Source organism: Mastigoproctus giganteus, chromosome 6, assembly GCF_048544385.1.
Source record: "Mastigoproctus giganteus isolate SK-2022 chromosome 6, ASM4854438v1, whole genome shotgun sequence".
Lineage (NCBI taxonomy): Eukaryota > Metazoa > Arthropoda > Arachnida > Uropygi > Thelyphonidae > Mastigoproctus > Mastigoproctus giganteus.
In genome coordinates this window covers 197,214,827-197,233,266 of record NC_143580.1, presented here as the reverse complement: position 1 = coordinate 197,233,266, position 18,440 = coordinate 197,214,827, and the positions used below count along the sequence as shown (strand labels likewise).

General features: G+C 35.1%; 1 protein-coding gene across 1 annotated transcript in view; it reads left to right on the top strand.

Annotated features, from left to right (window-relative positions):
- The window catches only part of LOC150084857 (muscle-specific protein 300 kDa-like), a 437,962-nt gene that overhangs the window by 245,210 nt on the left and 174,312 nt on the right, over positions 1-18,440 (top strand). The window contains exons 10-13 of the mRNA XM_090376370.1: positions 189-503; positions 10,025-10,300; positions 12,529-12,625; positions 15,287-15,492. Of these exons, the coding sequence (XP_090232496.1) occupies positions 189-503; positions 10,025-10,300; positions 12,529-12,625; positions 15,287-15,492 (894 nt within the window). The remainder of the gene's footprint in view (positions 1-188; positions 504-10,024; positions 10,301-12,528; positions 12,626-15,286; positions 15,493-18,440) is intronic.

The window sequence follows — 18,440 nt, the reverse complement described above, 5'->3', positions numbered from 1 at the left end:
GCTCTTCTCAACATGTTGATTATGATTAATATATTCTGAGTGCATAGATTTTTAATTGATTAATTTTAATTAACATAAAATGTTTTTTTAAAAAATGCTACATTTTTAAGAAGAAAGTTTAGATAAGAAAGCTTTTATTACAATCATTGTATTTACTTTATGTTATTGTTTATGTTTGCTTTTTATAGCAATTCAAGTCTCTTCAGAAAGAAATGGAAGATCACAGGCCATTATATAATAAACTTAATCAAAAAGCTACATCTGTGCATATCATTGACCCAGCCCTTACGAAAATGTGGCCATCTGTACAACATCGATGGGTTAAAATAGAAAATGAGCTTTCAAAGTGGCAGTTTAAACTGAACAGTGCCTTACCTGGTCAACTGGGTCAAGTTGGCGAATTTTTGAACAGGGCAGATCAGTATTTGGCTAGTGACCTACTTCCATTTGGAACTGACGAAGAAATGGTTTCAATAGTAAACGAAAAACTGGAATATCATAAGGTAAATAGTATTTATCTGTTTTGGAAAAATATACATTTTATGCATCTTGTAAATTTGAATGTATGATATATATGTTTAATTTTATTTAGCAAAGCAAAATTTATAGCATGTTGCTTTAATCTAAAGTTGTATTTAAATATGTGCAACTCCATTCAACTGTAATGTAATTGTTTAAAGAAATGTTTAAAGTAATTGTTTAAAGTAACGAATTGTTTAAAGAAATCTGTATTATTTCTCCAATCTTCCCTTAATGTTAATTCAGTGAATAAAATTTACTAATTAACATTAAAAGAGAAAGAAATAAGTAAATATGAAACAGCGAAAATGTGTGCATTATTTCTTCTTTCCATTTGCAAACAGTGAAGTGAAGTGAAGTCAACTGTTTTTAGAAAGTTCAAAATGAAATATCTGTATCTGTAGGCTGTTGTTGTTGTTGTTGTTGTTTTGATTTTAAGGAACATTAGCAACTAAGGCCATATTGCTCCGGGATATGCGGTGGTCATTCCCTGACCTTTCTGCATCCTCTGTATTTGTTGGTGATGGGCTCGAATCCCGGTCTAATCAAGAAGCATGTGCAACGCACTGCTGCTCCTTCCCAACTGGCTATGGACGTGCTGTATCTGTAGGCATGCAACAGAAATATGTGTGTAATAGTATTAGCATTGGCAGTGGAAAATGATGAAAGAAAGCAAGCTTATACAGCATCAGCAAAAAAAAAAAAAAAAAAACGTGCGTGCACACACACACACACACACACACACACACACACACACACACACACACACACACACACACACACACACACACACACACACACACACACACACACCCTCCCATTTCACCAATTCATTCCTTCCACTAGTTTATCTGGTTCTTCCTTGAATTTATTTAAACTATCAACTTCCACAACAGCAGATGGAAGTTTGTTCCAGCAATCAACCACCTGCTGGCTAAAGGCAAATTTCTGCACATCTATTCTGCAACTGTCCTTCCTCAATTTGAAATTGTGCATCATCATGTGTGTGTGTGTGGTCTGAGCAAGAGGAAGAATCCCATTGGGTTACTCAATCTATTCAAAGCCTTAAATGCCTCAATCAGATAATCTTTTAGTTGACTAGTCTCCAGATGCTGTGATTTGCAGAACTGAAGCCTTTCTTGGTAAGAGCAACCTTTTGTTCCCCTCACCAATCTCATTGCCCTTCTTCATTTCAGCAGCAGCTCTACGTCCTTCCTAAAATAAGGCCTCCAGACCTGTATGCAGTACTCAAAATGTGGCCTGACCATTGCCTTATACAGTGGTATGATCACCTCCTTATCTCTGCTAGCAAAATTCCTGTATATCATTGACAAGACCAGATGATCTACTCTGACAGCCTGTCTGCTCTGCTCAGAAAACTTCATATCTGGCTGCACAATTACTCCACTTCTTTTTCATTCTCCACTACCCTGAGTGTAGTACCACACAGTTTGTACATTACTCTGGGTGTACTGCTACCCATATGAAGTACTTTGCATTTGTCAATGTTAAACTTCAGTTGCTACTTCCGAGCCCATCTGCACAACTTTTATAGATCCTGTTGCAATAGAATACTATTATTATTATCATTAACTACCCTGCTATCCTTTGTATCATCTACAAACTTGGAAACTAAACCTGATATACCATCATCAATATCATTGATAAGTATAGAGATCAAAAATGGGCTCAACACTGAACTCTGCGGGACTTCACTAACATTAGTCCATGAAAAGCAATTGGCACTGTTTACCACTCTGTCTTCTAGTACTCAACCATCCTTCTATCTACAGCAGAACTTGTCCTTAATACCACACTGCTCCAATTTGTACAGCAATCTTTTAGGTGCAACATATACTGCTGTGCAAATATCAATACAGCATCAAAAGCTTTCCCGAAATTCAAGTATATGCTATCAGAATTATTATTTTTTGCATCCAGTTCCTTTGTGATCACATGGTAGTATCTAATCAAATTAATCAAACAAGATCTCCCCTTAACAAACCCATGCTGTGTCTGAAGTATAATTGTGGCATTATCTATAAGATCCTGCATTATTTCTTTTGGCGCCTCCTTAGCCAGGAGGGCAGGAGCAGCAGTGCGTAGCACATGCTTCTTGATCAGACTGGGGTTCGAGCCCGTGACCACCAAATATGGAGAATGCGGAAAGGCCAGGGAATGACCACCACATTTTCCCGGTGCAATATGGCCTTAGATGCTAATGCTCCTAAAAACCAAATAACAAACAAACATTACTTCTTTTGCTGGTGACTCCGTTATGAATTGATGGAGTCACCAGCAAAAGAAGTAAGTAAAAGAAGTAATTGACGTTATGAATTGACAGAGTCATGTTTATGAATTGAGGATACATTTTCACATCTTTAGTCTGCAGGAACCTCCCCTGAATCCAAGGATACCCTCATAATTTTGGCTAAGGGTTTTTTTTTACTTCTTTTACTGCCTCTCTTAACACGTTGACTGCTGCATCGGCTGTACATGTGCGACACCATTCCTTTTTTCAGGTGCCACATCGGACATATTTTTCTGACACCCACTGTTTCAGTGGGTACTGCGTTGGCTGTATAGCGCTGATGATTGTTGGAAATTTACGTTATTTTTGAAAAGTGTGGCCTCCGGTGTTACATGTGATGAAATTTGCATGGCCCTATGAGAAAAAATAAGCAAGTAACTGGTCATTATTTAAAAATTCTTTATTATTACAAATTTTATAATTACAAAATTATGAAGATTTATGGTGTTGTCCAAAACACTCCAAACACACGAAAGGCTGATGAATACAGTCTGGGCAATACATCGAAACTCTTTTCCCCTTTCTGCTGACAACTGACCTTCCTTCTGACTCTTTCAATTTTGCGTAACAAAAAACGAATCCTTCTAACTTTCTTGTTATTTGCGTCGATTTTTGTCGTTAATATATGAATGTTACCACATTTTGGCTTTTCACGTTTCTCTTTCCGTTCTATATTTAGCAAATCCGTAACTACCTCTTCCTGAAAGCTTCTTATTTTTATTTGTTTTTGCGTACTCTTGTATACCCCCATATGCGTTGACAACTGATATTCTGAGTATATATTCTGTCCCTAATTTCTGGTACCACTTTACCCCCTTTCTTAGCGTTGTGGAATACGAATCCATTTGATCCGACAGATTAAAGCCTTCCTTTCCCTTATTATAAGCTAGAATAGATAGTGGTTTTTTTTTTTTTTGCTTCTTTCCATCTTCCTTTACTGGTGGAGAGTCCATCAACCATTTCTGGGGCATGCTTTGTTGTTAGTAGTCTCTCATCTCGAGCATCTCACCACTTTAGAACGATAATTCCATTTTTTTCTTCCTTGGCGACATCTCCCCTTTATTTTTCTTTGAGTACATGACTTCTTTGGGCATAAATTTTTTATTCGCTTGTAATGTACCAACAATGTGAGTTTTTTTAATGAAGAAACGATAATACCAGATGGTAGCTGGTATAAAATTTGTCTACATACAAGGTGCGACCTTCATTTAGAAGTCCTTGCGATAACTCTTCGCAGACTTTTTTGCAGCTAAACCTACGGATTTTGTATAATTTTCAGATTTACTTGAATAGATCTTGCTCGACCAGGTATATCCTTCAATGGAACATAACTTGCACAGCTTGATTCCATACCTGTGCGCTTTATTTGGAATATACTGTCGGAATATCAGCCTGCCCCTCCAAGGAATAAGAGTTTCGTCAATGACAAAACCTTCGCTGGGGAAAAATATTTTCTGATATTTCCGCTGCAAAATATCTATCAGGTGTTGTATCTTACTGAGCCTGTCCCCTGGAATAGCGGTTTCATTGTCTGAAAAGTGGATGAGGCGCAACAACAATTCAAATCTGTTTTGTGAGACAATTTTTGTTACTAAATTATTTTTATAGGTAGGTTTGGTTAACCAGTAAGATGCAATATTGCCCAATCTTATTAGTCCCATCCACATAAGAAGCCCGAAAAACTTTCTCATCTCATCAGCAGTTGTTGAAACCCACTTTTTTAGACAACTCTGCTGCGAAGCTCGGGTACTCTGAATTTTCTGTTCAGCATATCTATTTGCTTCTGTTACAATAAGAATTATTACTTCTTCATCAAAAAATAATGAAAACGCCTCAGGATGAGTAATGTTTCTTGATATGTCTATTTGCAGTCCTGATTTGCCTGTAAAATCAAATCTTTTTTGCCGTCCATTCAATAGCGTCATTTGTTTCAGTCACTTCAATCTTGGGTTCTTCGTTATTTTCAAATTGCTTATCAGTGTTTTCTTCTTCCATCCAGTCTTGAAGCACATCTTCAATATTTTCTGGTATTTCAGTATCTCCTTCATTTGAAGAAATATCCCAGTCAGGATCTTTTACCTATTCACCAGAGTCAAAATCTTTTTCATCTTCAGAACTACTACTAAGATTTTCAGCAATTTCTCTTAGTTCCTCTTCTTTTAGTAATTTTCTTTTAGCCATTGCTGTTTAGATTTTTTTTTTTTTTAAAAACACACTTGTATAAATTTGCGGAAAAACACAACACAATAATAATGGGGATAACACAGTGTGCTAATGAACTTGTTTCCACAAAATTTCTAACAATACTGACAAACTTATTGTGACATTTGAGAATTTATTTTATTGTGATTAGTTTTATTGCAGTGTGCACTGCGCGTGCAATAAACTAATCACAAACGACCTTCATATGTATGCTGTAATAGCGTCATACGTATGTGGCCGACACAGCATCTCAAGAAATAAAGTAGCCTACCTGGCCACATCGGAAACATATATGCGACACACAAAAAGATTCTCTTTTGATATTTTAAGCAAAAAAACTACATAACACTGACAATATTTATTTTAGAATTACTAATCAAATTATTTACTAAATATTTTTTGACCCCGGGGAATTTTTTTTCTTAAACTAGCTTGGCAGTCAATGTGTTAATATAATTGGATAGATCCCATCCACTCCAGGTGCCTTTCTTATGTTTAACTTGAACAATTTCTCTTCCACTTTCCTCTCAGTTATTACAAAATCAATTAGATCTCTGTTAGAATTTGATAAATGTCCAGCATCTTCTTCCCTAAAGAATTCCTCACATGTGGATGTAGATGCAAAATACTCATTCAGTTTGTCAGCAACCTAAGCAGGATTATCAAAACTCAAACCATTAATACTGAGTGGACCAATTTGATTCATCCTTTTCCTTCTAGTGTTTGCATAAGTAAAGAAGTCTTTTCTGTTTTTGTGTGCAACCTTTGCCAAAGATTTTGCGTAATCTGCCTTAGCTTGCCTGCCCTCGTTTTTGACTTGTTTACAGACTAGTTTATGTCTACCATAGGCTTCTGCATTGCCTGATAATTTATATATATCCTATGCATTTTTCTTCTCTGCTACGAGTCTCATTAGTTCATCTGACATCCATTTACGCCTCTATCTTGAAGAGTATTTCTTAGTTGGTATGAAAAGCCCTAGTAGCTTCTATGATTATTTCCTTAAATGCTTCCCATTAGAATTATTGATGCTAAAAGCATCAGTTGGTCCCACTGTATAGAATTTAAAAACTGTTTGAGACACTGTAGTCACCTTTATGAAAGCAAAAACTCCTCCCTTTATCCTTGATAGTAGTTACATCTTTAAACACTTCCTAGTTCATTTCACAAATATATGTGGTCTCAGTTCTAATCTCAGTGATGTCCATTTCCACTTACTGTCTTCCAACACCCATGTACTTTTTCTGACAGAATCTCAATTATCAGTTGATTCAACCACTGCTCATCTCAGTTGCCTAAATTATTCACTGTATGATTCTTTTCACCTCAAGGGTGGTAGCTGTGCATATGTCCGTTGTGATATTCCCTGTCAGAGACTTAGTAATTTGGAATCTCCTCTTTTCGATCTTCTCTGGCTTAAAATCTCTCTGCCTCATTCTGTCCAATTCATCTGTTGTCTCTACCATTCTCCCAACTCCACTAATCACTTGGAAATCTTTGACGTCTTCTCTTTGCAACTTTACTTTCTCCAGTCCAACTTTCCTAACAGTGAGGTAATTTTACTTGATGATTTTAATGTTCACAACTCGAGCTGACTTCCATTTTCTAGTCACACTGACCCAGCTAGTTGAGATTCTGAGGCTTTTGCAATTACTAATGACCTTGCACAGATTGTTCATTAACCTACCAGAATGCCAGACATTCCTAACCATCCAGCCAACACGCTTTATCTTTATCTCACAAACAACCCTTCTAAGTGTTGACTCCTTATATGTTAAGTTGAGTGGTCCTCTAGGCACCTCAGATCACAACTTGGTGGTAGTCTCTCTTTTCCCATGGAGCTGTTCTCTCTTGGCATTTTTTAATTCAACTGCCATTTTCTGGAACAACCTTCCTTCATATGCATTTTCTGCAAATTACAGTTTACAGAAGTTCAAGTCTAATGTCAAAAAATATCTTTTTTCATCTTCTCAACCTTCAACACATGCACAGTACTAAGTACTATAGGTTGTAATACCTCTCGTGTTCAGGGTTTTCATAAAAAAAAAAGAAGCTAAATCCCAAATGAATACACTGTGATCACTGTCACCTCCTAGTGGTTCCTTTATTTGCAGATTCTTAATGCATGGATAATCACTTCTGATAATCAGGTCAGAGTATTACTCACTCTTGTTGCCTATCTAACATACTGCTGTAGAACACAGTCATTCGATAAATCCACAAAAGTCTTGCTAATCTGTGAGTGACCAACCCACAAGTCCCAATCAATATCTGTAAAGTTAAAATCCCCCCCTCTGTTTCTCTGCACAGCTGTTCATCATATTCATCAGAGTCATTAGGGCTATAACACACTCCTACTCTCAGCAGAAGACTATTATAAAGTAACATATAAGAAGTAAGGCAATGATGCCAGTAGTGGGGAAGATGGATCACAAATTAGCAACACATATGACATACCCAGTATCCTTCCATGAGGTAGAACATGCATTGAAGAAAATGAAGAATGAAAAAGTTCTAGGTGAAGATGAAATTACTATAGAGTTGTTAAAATTAGGAGGAAGAGACAAGACACAGAAACTGACAAGACTCTTCATAAAATACATTATACATTAGGAAAGGCATGATGCCTAAGGAGTGGAATAATGCAATCATAATTTTGCTGCATAAGAAAGGAGATATCATAAATTGGAAAATATAGACCAGTTAGCTTTTTGTCCCACCTCTACAAGTTGTTCACAAGGGTCATTACTCACAGATTAGAAAGAATACTTGATAAGAATCAACCAAAAGAGCAAGCTGGCTTTAGGACAGGATTCTCAACTATGGATCACCTTCACATAATATCTAATGGAGAAAGAAAATAAATATAGGTCACCATTATGCCTAGCATTTGTGGATTATGAAAAGGTATTTGACTCCATACAGCATAAGGCAATGTTTCAGGCAATGGAAAGACAAGGCATAGATATCCCATAAATTATGATTTTGAAGAAAATATATGAGAATGCTACCTCTTTTATTAGACTTGACAAAGACAGTAACAAATTTAAAATTGAGAAGGGAGTTCAGCAAGGAGACACAATATCTCCAAAGTTGTTTACTGTTACCCTTGAAGAAGCTGTCAGAAGATTGGACTGGTCGCAGAAAGGAGTCAATGTGAATGGAGAGTACCTAAACTATTCATGATTTGCAGTTGATGTGATCATAAGCCACGATCCCAAAGAATTAGAGGAAAATCTAATCAGTTTTACAGAGTTAGTAAGGATTTCGGACTAAAGATGAATATGGTTAAAACAAAAGTAATGATGAACAAGTATGCCACAGGAAAGGGATATAAGCACTGAATAAGCAGAAATTTGAAAGGTGGATTCATATACTATCTTGGACAATTCTTTACCTGTAATAATGGTAAATGGTTGGAAGTCAAGAGAAGAATAAATTTTGGATGGATAGCATTCGGGAAATATAGTCACATGCTGAGGAGCAATATCCCAATTTGTTTGAAACATAAAATAATGTTTCAGTGTAACCAATGTATACTCACTACCATGACTAATGGAAGTGAAACTTGGGCACTCACCAAAAGAATGGAAGAGAAGCTGAAAACTGCACAGCAAAGAATGGATCAAATTATATTAGGAATCAGACTGTTGAATAAGAAGAGAAACACATGGATTAGGCAGCAAACTCAAATGAAGGACATACTTAAGAATACTAAAGAACTGAAATGGACTTTGGCAGGACACGTAGCTCGAAGGCATGATGAGAGATGGATTAAGAAAATAATGGAATGATACCCAAGAGGAGCTAGAAGAAAACCTGGAAGATAGTGACAGAGATGGACAGATGAAATTCACAAGTTTGTGGGTAGTAAATGGATGACCATTGCACAAAATAGAAGGAAATGTAAAGTTGCTGGAGAGTCCATCCTGCAGTGGATTGAAAATGGCTGATGATGATAACTCTCATATTTTTGCTTTCCCAGTGCTTATGTAACACCAAACTTAGATTTTATGTGTTTCTTAACTGAGAGCGTAATACTTCTTGAGTATTATTGTTGATGCGTAAAGCATCAACAATATTTGTTGATGTAATATTTCTTGTAATATTTGTTGATGCGTAAAGCATCAACAAATATTCTTGTACCCTTTCTGTTTAATTGTATTCTATCCCTGTAGAAGCAGTCTCTCCTGTTAATAAGCACAGATCATGCTGAGAAAAATCCCTCCCTCATGTTCTACATTCTACCCTGAATTGATTGACGGAGCTCTCATCATATACTCCCTCCTATCGTTTCTTGGCAGAATTGCAGACACTTTCAAATTTAATTCTAACTCATGACTTTTTTTTTTAAACTTTCACCCTATACTTGTTAAGTCAGTCTGCAGATCTCATAGGGAGTGTAGTGAGCTTGAGCTTGTAAAAGAAAACGAGAGAGAGAGAGAGAGAGAGAGAGAGAGAGAGAGAGAGAGAGAGAGAGAGAGAGAGATTATTAAATAACATAACTGTTCTATTTTGAATGAAGTATAGCAGTTTAAGAGAGGAATTTGGGGTCACCACCTGATATGTGAGAATGTGTTTCCATACTGGGGCAATGTGTACAGGCTTTGCAGGTGTTTAGAAGAAAAGAAATTCCAGTAGCGAAGGAAGCATAGCTTATTTTTACTTTAAGATATTTTATTTTGTGATACAATGTGAACGGAGGCATTGAATATGTAATTTCTTATATCAGCAACTGAATTTAATTGGTTTCAACTAAATTGATGCTATAATTATTATTCTGATTTAAATTTCACTGTTAAAGTTTAGAAATTTTAAGGATCTTTAATTTATGAAGTTAATCTAAGTTGAACAGAGAGTCATGATTATGAACTAAGTATTACAGAACTAGTTATAGTAATGCTGACTTCTAATTCTTTTTGCATCTGTAATATAAATTACAGATGCAAAAGTACAATTAAATTTTCTAATTTTAATATTGACATTTTTCAGAAATTCATGAGTGAACTGCAAAACATTCAGCAGCTATTTAAAAAGATTAGAATTTCACCTGAATCTGCTTCCATATCACCAGAACACATGGAGGATATAAGTAATCATTTGGACAGGATAGCTGTTGCTGCTCATCAACGCTACTTACAACTGCAATATGAAAACTATAAATATAAACTGTTGCAACTTTTAGCTACTGTAGAAAGGCAGCTGAAGAAATACGATATCAAATATGGAAAGCAACCTGAAGTAGGGAAGCTGCTGAAAGAATATAAGGTAAGAGGTACATCATTAAAATTATAGGATTTAAAATTATACTTTTATGGATTGAAAAAATAAGAAATTTTTAAAGAAACACGAACATCACTTTGGATTTTATTTTGTAATGTGGAGAGAGGGTACTTCATTTATATTTGACAGTATAATGGTTGTTTTAAAAACAATTTTCTCATTTATTTATATTTTTAGAGAGAATGAAAAAACATTAAATTTTTATAGAAATTTTATATTCTGTTAATGTGTTCACTGGGTAGTAAGTAGCCAGGGATACATTTATAAACTTGTAGTTCCTAGAAAAAATACCCATATAGAGACCCCCTACAGAGCACTGTAACTGGGACAGTGGAAAACGGAGTCAAGATTCTGTTCTCTGATGAGAAGTCTTAGAGCCATATGTAGTTTTTTGATGCAGGTGATTATTGTCCTTATAGACAATAATGCATTTCCTCCTTAGGGCTCAATTGACTGATGAATTTCTGTAAAGTGAAGATATCTAGAGATTGGAGTAGCCTGCCAGATTCCCAGACAAGGTTATTCGAGAGGTCAGTAGACAATAAATCCTACTCTTCTCTGATGGCAGATTTTAGCTCAAATAAAGTTCTTGGGGGAGAATATTGACTTGTCTTCCCAAAGCATCCCAAACAATTCTAGAGGGATGCTTTGGGAAGACAAGTCAATATTCTCCCCCAAGAACTTTATTTGAGCTAAAATCTGCTATCAGAGAAGAGTAGGATTTATTGTCTACTGACCTCTCGAATAACCTTGTTGGTAACAGTTGATGATGAGTTGATTCCTTCACAATATGCATTTCATTGTGATTTTGGTGGATATTACTGAGATTTCCATTTATGCATGTCTAATTTTTTTAAATTTAAAATTGCTTTATTCTAATTTTTATTTATTCAAAAATTTTATTGAAATCTTGCCAGGTAGTAATGAGATATTTCTAAAAAGGTGATGTGTTTTTTTATTTTTACAATGTCCATGATAGTTTGACTCAGTGAAGAAAATATTAATGAGAAATATTTATATGCAACTAGATTATAAGCATTATGATGGTTATTGTTGAAGTTTTTTCATAGTATTGTGAACCAAAGAAAATTGTTCATAAATGGTTATATGCATTTAAATTTTGGAGATAGCAGCTATTACTGTTTGCCCACTCACATTGTAAAATTTAATGAGCATGCTGATCATTTAGATACTGTAAATCTGAATGCTGAAGAGGATTAGGTTTTATTTTTAATAGAAATTGGGAGTTCTGTTTAACTGCTTTATTTGTCTGATGGAAGAAAGAACATTTAGAGGAGTAGATAGCATGCAGCTAGTTATTCAGAAAACAAATACTAGATATTAAGTCATGTAGAATAGTGGAACTCCTCTGTTCTTATTGTATCATTCTAAGTGTGGTAAAAAGACACAAGAAAGGCTAAGTGGCCATGCTTTTTTTTTTTTTTTATGAGAATTACAAGGACTACACTGGATGGATTTCAATGGGAAATTTCCCAGTTTTAGGAGGTACTCAGACAGACCAAATATTTTTCCTTGTGATAGCCATATCTTCGGTTACTTGAGCCCAGAAAGCAAAACTGTTTTCGTACAAATGATATTAAAAAAAAGACAAGATATTTCCTTCATTTGGGTTGTAATTAGTTGATCTCGGGTAATGGTTTTTTCTTGCAAGTTATTCTAGTTTTGTTAGTCCACAAATTATGCAGATTGGCCAATAAATACATGCTTATAGAAACATAAAACACAGCAAATAAACTATATGAAAACTAGTGCATTATGACCAAAGTAGTCAGTATGCCAAAACACTCCTAAAAATAATAAGATTGGGAAAATATAAATAAATAACCCAATACTGCTTAGTACCCTGCTTTATAAAAAGCAGTTTTCTGAATCCTATGCAAGGAGAATAATTTGCTTGTGCAACATCAAGATAAATGTCTAGATTCCTACAGTCATTTTATATGAGCATAATGATGTTTTACTATGCAAGGTAAACTTTTTCATTGCACTTTTTCTGTTTTATTTGAATATCCTATGTATGATGTTTTTAACCATTAACTTATAATTTTTTTGTTTGCATTAATTTCAGATATTGTGTTTTATAATGTTTTGTAAAATTTGGATTGTATATATGAAAAGAAAATGTTGTTATGATATTTTTATGTCTAAGAACATATTTCAATTTTGAACATCGCATACTGAAATATTTCCAGGAATTTACAGAAAAAAGAAATATTTTTCAAGAATTTGATAAACTTTATTCTGAGACAAAAAAGGCAGTAGAAACATATCAACGAGGAAGTACGCAAGGTGAGTATTAATGTCTATTTTGTTTAAAATGATCTTTAATTTTATTTTTGAGAATGTTAAAAGATATTTCCAAATCTCTAGGACTAAATGAAAAGCTGTGTGAGTTAGCAGTTATAGAGTTGGGCCAAACATCCTCTACTATAATTTCAGCTGTTAGCAAAACATAAAAATAAGTTAATTTTAAAAAAATATACTTTTCCATATGATAAGTTTGAAATTACATTTATTAGTAAGCAGATTAAATTTTTTACAAATTTAACCTTCTTGCTAAATACAGATTTTTGACACAATCAAGCCCATTATTTGTTATTTAGTAAATGGATTCTATCCTAAAAAGGTTTTAGGGCTAAAAGCCTCAGACTATGGAAAATTCACTAATTGAACAAGTTAGTCCATTGTATAATGTTAGTTCATAGTAAATCGCCAAAGCAGGTGAAATGGCATCATTTTTGGTATATTTCGTATTGTGAATGCCTTCAACCACAGATTGCCTTGATATTGTTCTTTCACAATATGAGATATAACATTTTTTTTTTTTTTTTTTTTTTTGCTGATGCTGCATAAGCTTGCTTTCTTGCATCGTATGCCTCTACTAATGCTAATAACAAAAACTGTGCCATTTCACCTACTTTGGTGATTTACTACGAACTAGCATGATGCAATGCAACTAACTTGTTCGATTAGTGGATTCTATCCATAATTAAATTCAAGAAGGGTACTAGTTGAGTAAGAACAATTTAATAAAGATACTTTTATATGTAATATATTTTAATTATTATTGGCATGAAAAGAGCAGCTGGTAAATTAGACTCCAAACCTATACTAATAACCAAATAAAATTAACAACATTTTGGATTTTAATATCAAAATCCATCTTCACACCTGGATTTTTTGGTTCTATAAAATTATGTACAAAGAAAAGTTAACAAAGATTGACACTCATTACATGAATCCAATTCTGTAATTATTAGAATTTGAAAATAAGTTTAAAATTAAATTCTGAATTATCCTTAATCATTAAACATCTGCTATCCTAGATTGGTTGTACAGAGGTTTATGCAATATAATATTTTGTGCTAGTTGGGGGAAACACCCTGACTAGGCTTTAAAACACAATATATAACAACATGAGGTTTTATACAAAACTGGCATTTAAGATGTGAAACTTGTTTAAAGGATTTTATGGAAATAAATGATTAATACTTCTAATAAGGAGTTTAAAACCATGAAGTTAGGAATAAGTGAAATAAATGCATGTACTTACTGGCAGGAGTTCTAAAACTTGACCATGGGAAACCAGACTGTACCACGAGAGACCAGGTTGTATCACACTGCTTCCTCAGTGTGATACAGTTTGGTACTAAAGCTCTAGATGGAGTGATCCAGGTTATGTGACGTGAATAGTTGGACTCCTTATTTTGGAAATTTTAAAGTATATTAGTAGACCATCTTGTCCTTCTTTGTACTGTACTTTCCAGACTGTAAGATGCATTTTTTCCCACTGGAAAATGTTTAATATTCCTCTGCATCTTGTGGTGTGAAGGCATACTAAGTGCATGTAGTGAAGGCTTAGGTAGCTTCTGAAAAAGCTGGCTCTTTTAGTGTGTGACCAGTTCAGATCACATACAATGGAGGCAGCAAAAGGACAGTTTCTGAATTAAACACTCAGTTTGGTTGTAATTCCAGGAGACCCTATTCCATTGTAGCCATTGGAAATCCCAATTAACAAACCCTTTAAAGCATTTGTGTATGAGGACAGCGATTTAACAAATCGTGATTTTAACACTAACAGGACAAATGAAGAGACTAACAATTTCACAGATGTATGATTCTGATGCTCTTGCTGGTACTGAAAGTGATGCACTATTTTGAAGAAAGTTCAGATTAGAATAATATTGACAAGTTTTTGGTGTTTTATTAAAAGGTTCATTCTATACTGATGTTTTGTGTAGTAATCACTCTTGCATATGTGTTTCAAATATGTGCAATAAAATATTTTTTCACAAAATTTACCTTCTAAAACTTAGATATGTCTTATGATCTAGCATGTCTTATCATGTAGAAAATACAGTATTTTGGGGCAAGTGGGATTTCAAATGCCCTGAGTAAATAGCATAAATGCCATGGTCTTAATATTTTCTGATGAAGGATCAGTAGATCTTCAATCTGCCGTAGTGGCATTTCATATTAAAACAAATAGTGTTTAACAAATGTTAAACAAAAAACAAATAAAGTAGTACTGTTTGAAGTGACTTGTGGCTTAAGAAGTTTGCTCATCTTGAGTATCAAGACCATAGCATTTAATAATAACATTTGAAATCTAGCTGCCCACAAAATACATAGAATGACAAGGTATCAACTTATTAATTTGTTTCATAGGCCATTGCAGTAGACCATCTTGTTTGATTTGTAATAATTATTACTAATTGTTTGATTTGTAATAATTATTAGTAATTGTTTGTTTGACTAATAATAATTATTAATAATATAGAAAATATGTTATTAAATTATGCTGTTAAAAATATGTGTATATATTTAATATACATATTAAAGTAATATAGCAAATAATGATGGTCCAAAGGTTAGATACCTCTGCTATATATGGAAAAATTAATAGATAATTAATAGGAAGTATTCTTTCTCAAACTTTGCATTCTTTAGATTTTAGGATAATTGAAAACATGGGGAAGTTCCTACTTGACATAGATGGCAGATGGAGACAAATAGTTGTGACTCTTCGTGCAGCTGGTAACACCTTGCAAAATGCTTTCACTCAATGGGAAATATACATCTCCATTCTTCAGCCTCTTTTAAAGTGGTTAGATCAAGCTGAAATGACAGTTAATAAGTCTGAGGATGACAGGCTGGTAAGATTTTAAATTGATGAAACTTTAATGAGTTTTGACTGTTATTCCTATTTCAAATATTATTAATGTATACTGTAAATTGTTTACACTAGTGCTTCTCAAGGTCTGTGCCCTGGGAGTCCATAGAGGTACAATAGAGCAATATTTTCCAACCTGTAGTCAGCAGACCACTTGCAATCCATGTAACTTATAAAAGTCACAGGACTTGACAATAAAACAGCATTTTTATGATAGGTAATAACCCTGTTAATGGTGATGGGAGATTTAGGTTTTGTTAAACTGCATATGTTAAGTATGAGAACATATTTTTTAAAAAAGTATTTATTAATATATTTGGATGTATAGTTTAATATTGTGGGTTTGTGGTTTCCACCTTAAATATAAAATCGATCACGTCTGAAAAAAACATTGGGAAACACTGTTTGTCCAAAATTGTATATATTCTCAAGTGTGCAAGTGAATAATGTCCAAAATTTCTTATAAAAATTTAAAAGCTGAGAAAATTTACAACATAGAAACAGTTTTGTTTCTGTAGTATCAGAATATCCTTAGAATCAGGGGAGACCCCCCCCCACGGACTGCAGATGAGCAAATGTATCCCCAATTCACAAAGGGAGATCTAAAGGTGACACGAGTAATAACAGACCAGTTAGTTTAACTTCTGTTCCAGGTAAAATAATGGAGTCACTGGTTAAAGATGCATTGCAGGATCATATAGACAAGACTGCAGCAATAATTCAGACAGAGCATGGGTTTATTAAGGGAAAGTCTTGTCTGACAAATTTGATTGGATATGTGATGTGGTTACAAAGGAAATGGATGCAAAAAATAATTTTGATATCATATACTTGGATTTCAGGAAAGATTTTGACACTGTTGTGCATGGAAGACTACTGTACAGATTGGAGCAGAATGGTATAAAGGGTAAGTTGCTACAATGGATAAAAGGGTAGTTGAGTGGAAAAAGACAGCGAGTGGTAATTAGTGGATGCTGATTTCATGGACTAATGTGCATAAAAGGGTGGTTGAGTGGAAGAAGACAGCTAGTGGTAATCAGTGGATGCTGATTTCATGGACTAATGTTATTATTGGAGCCCCCCCCCCCCCGCCGCAGGGTTTGATGTTGGGCCCACTGTTCTCTTGTATATTTATCAATGATATTAATGAAGGCATATCAGGCTTATTGTCGAAGTTTGCGGATGATACAAAGTTTGGCAGGGTTGTTAATGTGTTAATGACAGTAATGGCAGTGTGCTACTGCAATGGGATCTAGAAATTTTTGGCAGATAGGCTGAGAAGTGGCAACTGAAGTTTAACATTGACAAATGCAAAGTACTGCATATGGGTAGAAGTAACCCCAGAGGAATGTACCAACTGTGTGGTACTGTACTTAGGGTGGTATAAATTGAAAAAGACCTGGGAGTAATTGTGCACTCAGATATGAAGTTTTCTGAGCAATGCAGACGGGCTGCAAGAGCAGGTCATGGGGTTTTGTCAATGATATACAGGAATTTTGCTATCAGGGAAAAGGAGGTGATTATCGCTTTGTATAAGGCAATGGTCGGCCACACCTTAATTACTGCATACAGGTCTGGAGGCCTCATTTTAAGAAGGATGTAGGTTTGCTTGAGCATGTAGAGAGAAGGGCAACAAGATTGGTGAGGGGAATGAAGGGATTCTCTTACCAAGAGAGGCTAAAGTTCTGCAAATTGTAGTGGCTAGAGACTAGGCACCTGCAAGGTGATCTGATTTAGGTGTATATCGGATGTGCACGCTGAATTCTGATGGGATTCTTCCACTTACTTAGATTAGCATTAGTAGAGGCATTAGTAGAGGCATAGTAGAGATTCTCCCACTTACTTAGATTAGCATTAGTAGAGGCATACGATGCAAGAAAGCAAGCTTATGTAGCATCAGCCAAAAAAAAAAAAAAACCTCTCTCCCATTTCACCTCTCCGTTCATTCCAAATACCTGTCCAGCTCAGCCTTAAATTTATTTAGGCTATCAACTTCCACAACAAAAGATGGAAGTCTGTTCCACCAATCACCTACCTGCTGGCTAAAGGCAAACTTCCATAGATCTATCTTACAATTGTCTTTCCTTAGACTGGGGTTCGAGCCCGTCACCACCAAATACGGAGGATGCGGAAAAGTCAGGGAATGACCACCGCATATCGCAGAGCAATATGGCCTTAGTTGCTAATGCTCCTAAAAACCAAACAACAACAACAACAACAACCTTGCAGGTGCCTAGTCTCCAGACACTTTAATCTGCAAAACTTAAGCCCTTCTTCGTAAGAGCAACCCTTTGTTCTTTCACTAATCTTGTTGCCCTTTGTACTCGTTCCAACAGCTACATCCTTCTTAAAATGAGGCCTCCAGACCTGTATATAGTACTCAAGGTGTGGCCTGACCATTGCCTTATACAAGGGGATAATCACCTCCTTATCCCTGCTTGAAAAATTCCTGTATATCATTGAAAAGACACCGTGAACTACTATTGCAGACCGTCTGCACCGCTCAGAAAACTTCATATCTGCCTGCACAATTACCCCCAGGTCCTTTTCATTCTCTACCACTGTCAGTGTAGTACCACAGAGTTGATACGTTACTTTGGGGTTACTGTTTCCCATATGTAGTACTTTACATTTGTCAATGTTAAATTTCATTTTAGCATTAGCATTAGTAGAGGCATTTGATGCAAGAAAGCAAGCTTATGCAGCATCAGCCAAAAAAAAAAAAAAAACCCACTTCCACTTCACCCCTCTGTTCGTTCAAAATACCTGTCCAGCTGAGCCTTAAACTTATTTAGGCTATCAACCTCCACTACAAGGGATGGAAGTCTGTTCCACCAACCAACCACCCGCTGGCTAAAGGCAAATTTCCGCATGTCTATCCTACATCTGTCTTTCCTCAATTTGAATTTATGTCCTCTCAGGTGATTATTC